The 11535-nt window shown below is 33.5% G+C and overlaps 2 protein-coding genes across 3 annotated transcripts; one reads left to right on the plus strand and one right to left on the minus strand.

The window, feature by feature from the left end:
• Nucleotides 1-2588: 2588 nt before the first annotated feature.
• On the minus strand, nt 2589-4651 carry LOC110934947. Of its 2 annotated transcripts, XM_022177631.2 has the most exons (4): nt 4264-4651; nt 4066-4128; nt 3189-3270; nt 2589-2724 (listed from the first exon to the last, which is right to left on the minus strand). In XM_022177631.2, the coding sequence occupies exons 1-4, from the start codon at nt 4452-4454 to the stop codon at nt 2713-2715; spliced, it is 348 nt and encodes a 115-aa protein (XP_022033323.1). In that variant the 5' UTR covers nt 4455-4651; the 3' UTR covers nt 2589-2712. The 2 variants fall into 2 exon arrangements, with proteins under 2 accessions (XP_022033323.1, XP_035844517.1); XM_035988624.1 differs by lacking the exon at nt 4066-4128.
• Nucleotides 4652-8207: 3556 nt separating this feature from the next.
• On the plus strand, nt 8208-11212 carry LOC110937021 (U1 small nuclear ribonucleoprotein A). The gene is made up of 5 exons (XM_022179429.2): nt 8208-8368; nt 8482-8654; nt 10175-10268; nt 10591-10670; nt 10769-11212. The coding sequence occupies exons 1-5, from the start codon at nt 8284-8286 to the stop codon at nt 11060-11062; spliced, it is 726 nt and encodes a 241-aa protein (XP_022035121.1). The 5' UTR covers nt 8208-8283; the 3' UTR covers nt 11063-11212.
• The last annotated feature ends 323 nt before the right edge of the window (nt 11213-11535 follow it).

An 11535-nucleotide genomic window follows, 5' to 3' on the forward strand; every position in this document is an offset into this window, starting at 1 on the left:
CGAGTGTGAATACGAGTATAAATATAAGTATAAACATAAGATGCATGAGTATGGATGTAAATGTGGAAAATAAGTGTAAAACATGAATGTTTAAATATGAATAAAATACATGTGTATGAGTATAGGTGTAACAAAGTTGTAAAAGTGCAAATGAAAACATAACTCGTATGAATATGAATACGAATGTAGTATAGACATGAATGTAAGGACAACGTAAATGTATAATTGTGAGTGTGTGTATAAACGTAAAACGTATGAATTTTGAATCATGAGTATAACATAAATGTGTAAGTGTGAACATAAGTAAAGGCATAGAATGTATAAGTATGGATGTAGGAAATAATGATTTTATTTACAGTATAAATCGAAATGCACGAGTTTATGCGCGTAATAGATTAAAAGTTTTGAGCATGAAAGAAAAAGGGGACGAGTGACGCGCGTGAGATTGTTGGGAGATATTGACTAAAACGTGTAAAATCATATGCATATATAGTTGTTTGAGCAAAACATGAAGTTAAAATAGATTGAGTTGTCGTGGAGCGTAAAATCTAGTTTGTAAATGTAAAAGGGAGTATAAATCATCCATTGACTGTGTAAATTTTACTTTGTAGACGAATGGGAATGCTACTATGGTTTTAGAAGAATTTACATAGTGGAGAATTTGTCGGTTCTTATGAAGTTTCCTTGCCCACGTGTTTTGAATTTAATTGGCGTATCGAGCGAGGTTTTGAAAAGTTCTTGGGATTAACAAGCTTGCATCGTTTTAAGTAACTTTTATATTAGAAAGTTTTGAAGTTTATAGATTCTTGAGAAAAGTTTATCCTTAGAAAAAGGAATTTGGTATACGAACTTAGTGATTGTTGAAAAATGTTTTATTGGTTTTGAAAATGAGTTTTAGTAAATGATTAAATAATACTGCCAATATTTTATAGGTTTGTGCGAAAAAGTTGATTTGATTCTCAATTAAAAATAGAAAATCTCTAGTTTAATGATATGTGAGATGGGTGTGTTTTAGTAATTACGTGGAATACGAAATTTTGTGGGCAATGGATTTATTAGATCGACTAGGTTGATAAGTAGCATTTCGTGAAATTTGAAAATTGGGGAATAAGCGTTTATGGTAAAAGCTAAGAATTTTGTGGGTGTTAGCGATATGTAAATAGATTGTAGAATAAGAAATTCGTTCATATAAACAATGCATTTTGAAATGAATGAAGATTTGTAACGATAAACGATTAGACGTAGGCATGATTGTGTTTGCATATCATAGTATATTAAAAGAAGGTATTGGTAACGCTCACCTAGGTAAGAGAATCACCCCAATCTGTTGGTGAGATCGTTGTAATATGAGAAAGAAAGCGAAGTTAATCGTCAAGGTAAGGAAATCACTCCTATCTCGATGATATGTCTCCACTCGTTGTTATAAAAGGGTAAATAAAATTACGTGAAATCATGCATGCTAATAATGTATAATCGAATGAAAAGTAAGAGTATGATGTTGCGCAAAAATGAAATCTCGAAAAATTGTTCAAAAGTGACAAAAGATCAAAAATAATAAAGCGTAAGCTCGAATAAAACTTGAATGGTTCCAAACGGAACATTGACTAACCAAAGTGGTCGAAAGATCTTTTGGAATTGAGAAACATGCTTTGGCCTAATAGGTGGAATACTCTCGCCGATATCTCGGTTAACGGTATTCACCCTTCCAGTTACTACATGTTCCCAATCCATCGAAAATTCGAGACTTGGCGGGATTTTTGAAAATCAAGGAGTGGGACTAGTCGACTAGGTGTGGGTTTCACCCCTAGCTTGACGAGTTCGTACCCTAAGTGTGGTTGGTACTCGTTGGGTCAAAATTTAATTTCGACACGTTAACGAGGGTCCACTAGAAATTGAATTTGAAATTTGACATTTGAAATTTGAAATTTCCATTAAGATGTGGATTTCACTCCTAACTTAATGGTGTAATTTCTTGCAACAAAATGAAATCAAGCGGGATGAGAGTTGTTTACTAAATTGTGGGTTTCACGCCTATTTTGGTAAACTCGTCTCTTTTGTATAATATGAGTGTTTTCGAGTTTAAGAAAAATCGAGTAAAATGCCTTAAAGAGAGCGTATGTAAAAAGGACAAACGAACAAGCATAAACACATAAGGAGGCATGTCGAGAGTAACACGTGAGGATTAGAACAATAAAACAAGTATCAACACATAATACAACAAGTATCGAACATAATAAACAAGCATTAACACATGATGAAACAAATATTAACACATAAGGGTGGCATGTCAAGTATTAACACATAAGTGACACATATGTTTAAAAGATCAAAAGAGAATAGATAAGGCAAATAAAGTAGCATGCAAGTAGTTTCAAGTAAAACATACGAATAAAGCTCTAAAACTATAGACTAGGTTAAAGCACTCCTACTTTTCCTAATTCCCTATAGTTATGGCTCTGATACCAATCTGTCACACCCCAACCGATGGCGGAAACATCGGGATGAGACGAAGTGTGTATAGATTGCAAGAGACGTCATAACACTATGTGACAATATTTAATTTAATTCAAATTTCATTTCAAAACTAAATGTCATACAAAATTCGAAAGGAAATAACAACATCGTTTCATAACAAGCATAACAAATAAAAGATAGATAAATCAAGGTGTGTATCTAGTCCACCCTAAACTTGTTTCATCAATCATCCATACTTCAATAATCAACCTGCAACATGTATTAAAATAGAGTTTAATGCAAACGCAAAGAGCGAGTATACAAGTTTGTTTACATAGCATAATAGAATAAAAGTCTCATATCCAACATGAACATAATAAAATAGTTTCAGCCATGCTAGTTCACGCAGTCCAAGTGATAGCCCAAGTTTCCAATGCGTTAAGTGCCTTTCCCAAAGTTTAACGGGAGGTTATATGTCTCATCCTAACAATACCCCAAAGACTAACGGGGAGGTGCATTACCCCTATAGCGCTACTATTGTTAAGGCGGAACTACACACAAGGATTAAACGTTCACATAGCACAAGATAGTCTCAAGTATCACAAGTTTCATGTTTCATGTTTAAATGGATAGTGCATGTTTCAAATAAGTTTCAAGTGTCACGTGCGTTTAATATAGAAATACATGTTGCACCCAAAGTGTTTAAAAGTAAAAATGGGTTCGAGTATACTCACTTTGGTTGCGTGTGAGAATTTCCTTGAAATATCGCATGAGTAAAGATTTAGAAAATCCAAGGGAACGAACAAAGCGATTATCCTAGATACAAAGAATAACACGTAACGAGCTTGTTAACATTTAGTAGTTAAATAAAATTCCAAGGTTTTATTGTTTACATTAACTATATCGTGAATTATTTAACATTGTAATTTAGACTTTAATATTTTAAGTTATTTAATATAAATTAATTTGGATTTATTTTGAATCGTAAAAATACATAATAAATTAATAATTTTGAATCTAAATCTTAAAAAGTATAACAGTATATAAGTATTGGTTTAATATAAATTAAAAGTGTATTGTAAAAATTTAAAAGAAAAAAAAATAAAATTAAAATCACAAAATCGGCCAAAACTGGCGAGACTCGAACTCGCGACCTCTAGTTTACGTGCACGTAGCCGTGTCTAACCTGCTGAAATCTTGAATTCAATAATACTTTATGGCTTCATATAACTGTGTATATAGAAAAAAAATAGTAAGTGCAGCGACATGATCGGAGACGAGATCGAACCCGCGAGTTCCGGTGATTTAACGACAACAACAACAGCCAGTTGTTCTGAATATGCTTTTGTGTAGATTTAGTAATTTTATTATTTTTAAACATTTATTGTTGTGTCAACTTCTTTATGTGAAAACCACAGAAGCAAAAGAAAACCAACCTATTTTTTTACCACTTTGATAGAACATATATTTTGGTGGCATATTGAAATTATGGGTAATGTATTGTAATGTAATGAACAGAATCACTAAAACCCAAACATTCAGTGACTAAAAAGAATGCAATCTTTTAAACATGGACATATTGAGAAGACATGAAGGATAAGAGAGATATACCGAACGGAAGAAATGACGCGAACCGATGCTCCTGAGCCGCCCAAAACTGACCCAAGCTGTTGACTTGGTTCACGAAAACAAAAACAAAACTGAACTTTGTTGACTCAAACCCTAACCCGAACCGAGACGAACCACGAAGCTAGATCGCGACTAACCCAAACCGACCCGAGATGAATCTGAGAAAAGGAAGCACGCTACCTGGTGACCGTCCGAACACCATCAACCATGCTTAAACTTGTAGAAGGAACGCAGTGCCACCGCCACCTCCGCCGTGGCTCCGCCGCCCATGGCAGACCGTCGATGAAAAAGGTGGTCGCCACCACCCCACCTCGCCTCTTCATCTCTGCACCGGTTAACCGGCTCCGGTCGTCATCGACCAGAAGCATCATAGGAGGTCAGGGGGGCTGTGTTGATTGCGTGTGTTGGCAGTAGAGCTCGAGAGAGAGGGAAGGGAGATGATTAGGAGGGCTTCTTTTATCTGTGTATGTGTGTGTATATTTGATAATGTCTGCAAGTTGAGAGCATTTGGGAGGGGATATAGATTGGGTAGCGGCTGGTGAAAAATGAGGAGGTTAGGGTTTTGGTAACTCTATTATACTTTCAAGTAAATACAGGATTAGTCCCTAAGCTTTGAGTAGTTAATTAAGTAGCTAGATTAACTTGGTTAGTTGTATTTTTTTTTTAACTTTAAATTCTAGCAAGGCTAACTAGATTAAAACAAAAGTTTTAATTTTACCAAAAGTAGTTAGTTTAATTAATTTTAAAAAGAATAAATAATCATATTTATAATTAATTAAATTAAAGATAAAAGGTTTTTTTTTTTTACGACTAAACAGATTATAATTTTAAAAGTGCCAAGCTTCTAAAAATAGATTTTTTTTTATTCGATTTCTAAATAGGAAAGTTGTGAAAACGCGGAGCGTTACACAGTGGGTGCAAGCAACTCTAAAATTATCAGATCTGAAGTTTACAAGAACTAACAGATCCAATAAAAAACACAATATGAACAACACTACTAGTTAGTTTGCCCTAAATCTTCGAGGACTTAGAGACCAACACAGCGTGTAAGAGCCACCAGAAGAGAGGAGATCTTCACCACAATCAAAAACCTTAGCAAAGGTTTTAATACCACAAGCTCGATCTAATAGATCTAACAACAATCCGACAACAGATCTGCAATCTTGAAGCAGACCTAACAAAAAACAACAAAAAGATCAGAACAACAGCGGAAACAAGATTGGATCAAGAGCTTAAGCTCTGATACCATGTAAAATTTTATGATTCAACCATAAACACAATACAACACAAGAGATAGCGACAAAAAACAGTGACAAAATCTTATTTATCCAACCCAAAAGATTTGCCCCCCAAATACCCAGAAGATCTTACAATAGTAAGATCAAACAATACAAGATACAAACTGTACAAAGATGATCATCCACTGATGATCATCTACACAAGAATACAATCAAACCAACTGAATAATCTCTCAGATACAGATGAGAGATTCAAACAGAGCTCTGATCTCGAAACCCTAGCAGAGACTGATTACAAGAGAGAGAAAGTTACAACTCAAAACTAAACTCAATAATGAAGGATATGAAGCTTTTATAATGTGAAACTTCACAAGTTTCACTTTAGTCCAGAACTTCATACAAAGGCAATCGCAGTCCCCACAAGTTACACAAAGTCCCCTTGAGATATTTTAAGCTGTTGGACCTGTTACAACAACCCAACAACTACTAACAAACATATCAACCCAATAAGAATAAGTGAGGAGCCCATCTCAAATATAAACGAGCCCATCTCAAATATAAACCAAATGAATGAATAATAAGAATCAGCTAAATAAGCCCAAATGTTTTTAACACATATATTATAAAAGTGTAAAAAGAGAATCACTTTGCCCTCCATATGATGATGTTACAAAACAAAATTAATTAAATTATAAATAAATTGATTCTCATTTGTTGTTTAGGAAAAATTAGTTATTTGTTAAATTATAGAATTAGGAAAAAATCTTTCTAAACATTAACTGTGAACAACGATAAAAAAAATCATTTTTGTTTAAGTTTCAAACGTAGCAACATATATAAGGCATGCATATAAAAAATTAATATTAAAACATAAAGTTCAAACCTTTATTTTCTAATGTGTTATTTAAATAAAAAATAAGAATTTTTATGTTAAACTGATCTTCACTTTTGTAGGTATTAGTTGATTTTTTAAATTATGTTTATTTTTTGTAATATTAAAAATAAAAATAAACAATAAATTTAATAAAAGTAAATTTCATAATTGATATGTTATTAATTAGTGAGTTATTTTTTTAAATTATGTTCATCTTCCACAATAATGAAATAGAAAAATGAAAAAAAAAAATAAACAAAACATTAATGAAAGTAAATTACATTATTATAAATGTAAGGGGAATTGGCCTGTAATAATCTCATCTAGACCTTATTGGCCATTAATAATTCCACCTCAGAATATTCCCCCCACCAGTCCCACCTTTCACCTATTTTTCCTACAATGGTCCCCCGTTAAAAAAACTTAACGGAGTTAAGCTTTTTTCCAAATTACAAACAGATTTTTTAGGGTTTTTGATCAGAACGATGAGACGAGTCCATTGATGTAAAACTTACTTCGAAATGGTGCTCCAAGTGACTTGATTTTGGTTAATTGGAAATTTAAACACCCGAATTGAAGCGCCGTTTTCATCGTTTGGAGCACCGTTTCGAGGCAAGTTTTACATCAATGGACTCGTATAGTCGTTCTAATCAAAAGCCCTAAAAATCTGTTTGTAATTTGGAAAAAAGCTTAACTCCGTTAAGTTTTTTTAACGGGGGACCATTGTAGGAAAAATAGATGACAGGTGGGATGATGGGAGGAATATTCTAAGGTAGGATTATTAATGGCTAATAATGTTTAGATGAGATTATTACAGGCCAAATTCCCTTAATGTAAATAATACGCTTGTCAATTTTAATTATGAGAAACATTAACGGTACGTAAAATATTAGACCACCTTTATTTTATTTTTTCTAAAACATGAAATGGATGTTTAAAGCTTGTCTTGCAGAAAATTATTTTTATTTATTAGGTAGGAAGATTACATTTTTTTTTACAAATGTATTGTTTAAATAGAAGTTTATTAATTAATTTATATTTATATAAATTTTAAAATATATCTAAAATATAATACACTATCAAGATTTTCATTATGTATTATTTTAGTTTTAATTTTGGTTATATTTTAATTAATATAAAATTATTTTCTTACAACAAATAACTTCTTAATTATGTTTGTCCTGGCATCTCAAGAAGTCTATTACCTGAAATTTCAAATGGCATGAACATTCTTAATTAATATATATTTATATATATTGTAAAATATATCTAAAATATAATACACTAACAATAGTTACTTTGTATTTAAAACAACTGATTTTCATCATGAACAGTTTGTACGGGACACTATTAAAAGTAAAGAGTAGAGATAAAATCCACTTACTAATATTAGATGTAGATGGTAAAATTATAAATAAAACATATAATGTTATATATAAAGAAATTTTTAGAGATTTATAATCTATTTCAAGTTTGTGAATTAAAATTGTACATGTAGATTTATAATCTATTTCAATGTAACAGATAATTTTATTTTTAAAATTTTCCAACCAGTAATCAACGGTAAAGTTATCAATATCACCCTAATGTTTAAGTAAAAGTTAAGGGATGTTTGACAGCTTCTGAATGATTAAGTGCTGAACTAGTAAGAGATCTGAATCATTAAGTATTGAACCATTAAGAGGTCTGAACCATGAAGAGCTAGTAAAATGCTTAACCGTTCAGAGGCAAATGTCTGACCAAGTCAGATTAGAGGTATTAATCATTCATACTCAGTATAATACTTAACCATTCAGAGGCAAATGTCGGAAGTATTCAAACATCTCCTCACGAAATAAACAGTCTGAACCATTAAGTGCTGAACCAGTAAGAGGTCTGAACTATTAAGAGCCCCGTTAAGGGAACCCTTAGTCACTATATAGGCCCAACACGATGATTGGGCCCAATAGATCAAACTACAACAAAGCCCATTACAGATTTCATAGTGATCGTTTGGACTTTGGGCCTGGTAATCGTTTTTGATTTGTGAAAAAAGCGGAGAAAACCCCTTCTCCGTTGCTGAAAATCCTGCACAATCGAAACCGAAAAATGGCGGAGATGACGGTCGGCAACGAAACTCCTCAAAATAACACCATTTACATCAACAACCTCAACGAAAAAATCAAACTTGACGGTAACCCTCTTTTTAATTTCACATTCCGTAACTCTTAAACATCTTTTTGCCCTAATTGTTCTATCTTTAAAACCTTTCTGTAAATTCTTGATTTTGAATTTTTGATGAATTAGAGTTAAAGAAATCGCTGCAAGCTGTGTTCTCGCAATTTGGGAAAATCTTGGAGATACTTGCATTCAAAACCCTAAAACATAAGGGTCAAGCATGGGTTGTTTTTGAGGATGCTGCGTCTGCTACTACTGCCCTTAAGCAGATGCAGGGGTTTCCGTTTTACGACAAACCTATGGTATTTTTCTTTTCTTTTTATTATTACTGTTGTAAGATTGTAGGTTAGGTTTGAATTCAATTTGAACTATGGGCAGGCATACATTGTTTGTTTAAGACTAAGGGGGTTGAAACAAACCATGATGGTGTTGTTTGTCAACAGAAGGTTCTTTAATTACATATAATAGTTATATCAGATATGTAGAGATGGAAAATTGGAAACCATAAGGTACATTTTATAACAGATTAACAGTAACTTCATCATCATACTCAGTAAATCCCACCAATAGCAAAGCTAAGGTAGGGTCTGAGGAGGGTAAGATGTAGACGGCCTTACCTCTACCCCGTAGGAATAGAGAGGCTGCTTCCCGTGAGACCCCCAACTCCGTAGTAGTTTTGCATCAAGCCTTGGACATAAGGGCCAAGGCACATAACACTCAACAATTGGGATAAAAGCCGATTAGTGCATGTACCCCCTTATCTTTCGGCTATGAACGCCACCACATGATGCATGATTAACCGTCCCTCGCCTTTTAACGTTATTTTCACGAAATTAGTAAAATAACACTAAAATTAGTACACTTTCACTTTTGCCCCATGAGGGCCCACACATATATTACATATACATACATGTGCATACCGCAAGCGGGCCGTTGATGAAAACTAGACATGGACTGTAAAAAGAGGTATATTTTGACATGTGTGAGGTATAGTTGGTGACTTGGTGTTGCTGTTGGTCTACGTCTGACATGTCTATTTCTATTAGGATATTGGTGCACCAAGAGAGTACATGATATTTCTGCTACTTATTGGCTAAATAGCAGTAATAGAAGTTCGTATGGTATAAGGCAAAATATATTTTGGGAACTCCATAATAAAAAAGATTAAGTTAGTTTGTCTATTTTAACATTATCTTCTAGGTGAGGGTACATGGTAGGGAAGTTGAGCTACCAATTTATAAGGAAGTTTGATGTGGGTGATGATGCTTTCTTTCTAATGCTGAGGTGCAGAAATTAGTTGAAAGTTGAATATTTTTTATAACAGAAATCCTTTGGGAATAAAATTGAACTTGCACAAACTACTCATGTAAAACAATTTACACAAAAAGTAAGTCGGTCTGTATTTTAACTTGTGAATTTCTTGATAAACAAAAGTCTTAATCTACAAGCATGTTTTGTATTTAATGACCTCAAGCTGTAGTTATTTCGTCCACAACAGCATTATATGTCTAAATTTACATCTGATTTTAATAAGAGACATCATCACATTGTTTTTTTTTGTATGTGGCGAGTTTTACCATGGTGATTGGTGTATTAGTATATCCTGCCATGGCCTTTAATTTCTCCGAAGCCTTTATCTTTCAATATGCCAATCTTAAGTTAAGATGAGTTATTTAAAATAACACATGTTTTTTTTTCACTTAATGACATATCACTCATTCACATGGAAAATTTGTGCTGATAAAAGATGCTATCTGAGTCATTAGCTCGTTACATGTTATACTCAGGTCATATTGACATCATTCTATTTAAATGATTACAGAGAATACAGTATGCTAAAACAAAATCAGATATTATAGCAAAAGCAGATGGCACTTTTGTACCCCGGGAAAGACGAAAGAGGCATGACGATAAAGGTGACACATTTGTTATTATTGATATCTTGTGTGGTCTAATGGTAGTTAATTCTATTTGCTTTGGTCTCTCACTCTCACTGTAATGACAATCTTAAAAGTAACATGACTATGAAACAACCGCTTTATTACTTATGGACACAATAATTGCCATGGATTAGAATGAACATGAACTAAGCATTAGAACCTTTTGTGTAGAAATATTTTACGAAATAGCTGACATAAAAAGTTAAATAATTTTGTCTATTTGTTCCAATTATTCGATCTTCTATATGCCTGTTAGTTCCTTTCTAGCTATTATAACATATTTGTTTTTATGCAATAGGGAAGAAACGAAAGGGCCAACATCATGATGCTAATCAAGCGGCAGTAGGTGTAAATCCTGCGTATGGTGCTGTTCCTCCGGTAATTGTTATTCTTATAATTCAACACTTCTTTTTTTTTTCTTTTTCTTATTAGTACCCTGAAATCACAAATTAATCTTCTGTTACATTTTGGTGCAGTTATCACAAATACCATACCCGGGTGGGGCTAAATCTGGGATGCCCGAGGCACCGGCCCCACCAAACAACATTTTGTTCATACAGAATCTTCCTCATCAAACATCATCGATGATGCTGCAAATGTTGTTTGGGCAGCACCAAGGGTTCAAGGAAGTAAGAATGGTGGAAGCGAAGCCAGGGATTGCTTTTATCGAGTATGGAGACGAGATGCAGGCAACAGTTGCTATGCATAGCCTTCAAGGGTTTAAGATTAATCCTGAGAGTCCTATGTTGATCACCTATGCTAAGAAGTAGATCATTTACTTGTTTTTGTTTCCATTATTACTAGTAAATCGACGTGAGATGTTAGATATTTTCTGGGTTCTAAGACTCGTACTGTTGTAAAATTACGTTCGGCAAGATTTGTTACTACTTTATGCGTCTTCTACTTTTATTTGTTTGTAACAGGGTGTTCATGGTCCGGTCCGGTCCTCTACTTTTATTTGTTTGTAACCAGACATATTTTTCGCAAGTGTTTATTGTCTGGTTGTGTTGGTTTTGATAAGAATTTTTTTGGTTAAGCTACACGTCACTTTTTAAAAAAAACGCCAAACAAAATGGGGTTAGGTTTGTTGTGTTGCTAAAACCGGTTCTAACTACAAAAATCACCAGTGACAATTCCAACTGTTAACGTATTGGCTTCTAATGGACCCTGACTAACGGAACCCTAAGGCCGTTTACATGTGCCTACTATCAAAACACACCACTACTTTTACATACCTACTTGC

Source organism: Helianthus annuus, chromosome 4, assembly GCF_002127325.2.
Source record: "Helianthus annuus cultivar XRQ/B chromosome 4, HanXRQr2.0-SUNRISE, whole genome shotgun sequence".
NCBI lineage: Eukaryota > Viridiplantae > Streptophyta > Magnoliopsida > Asterales > Asteraceae > Helianthus > Helianthus annuus.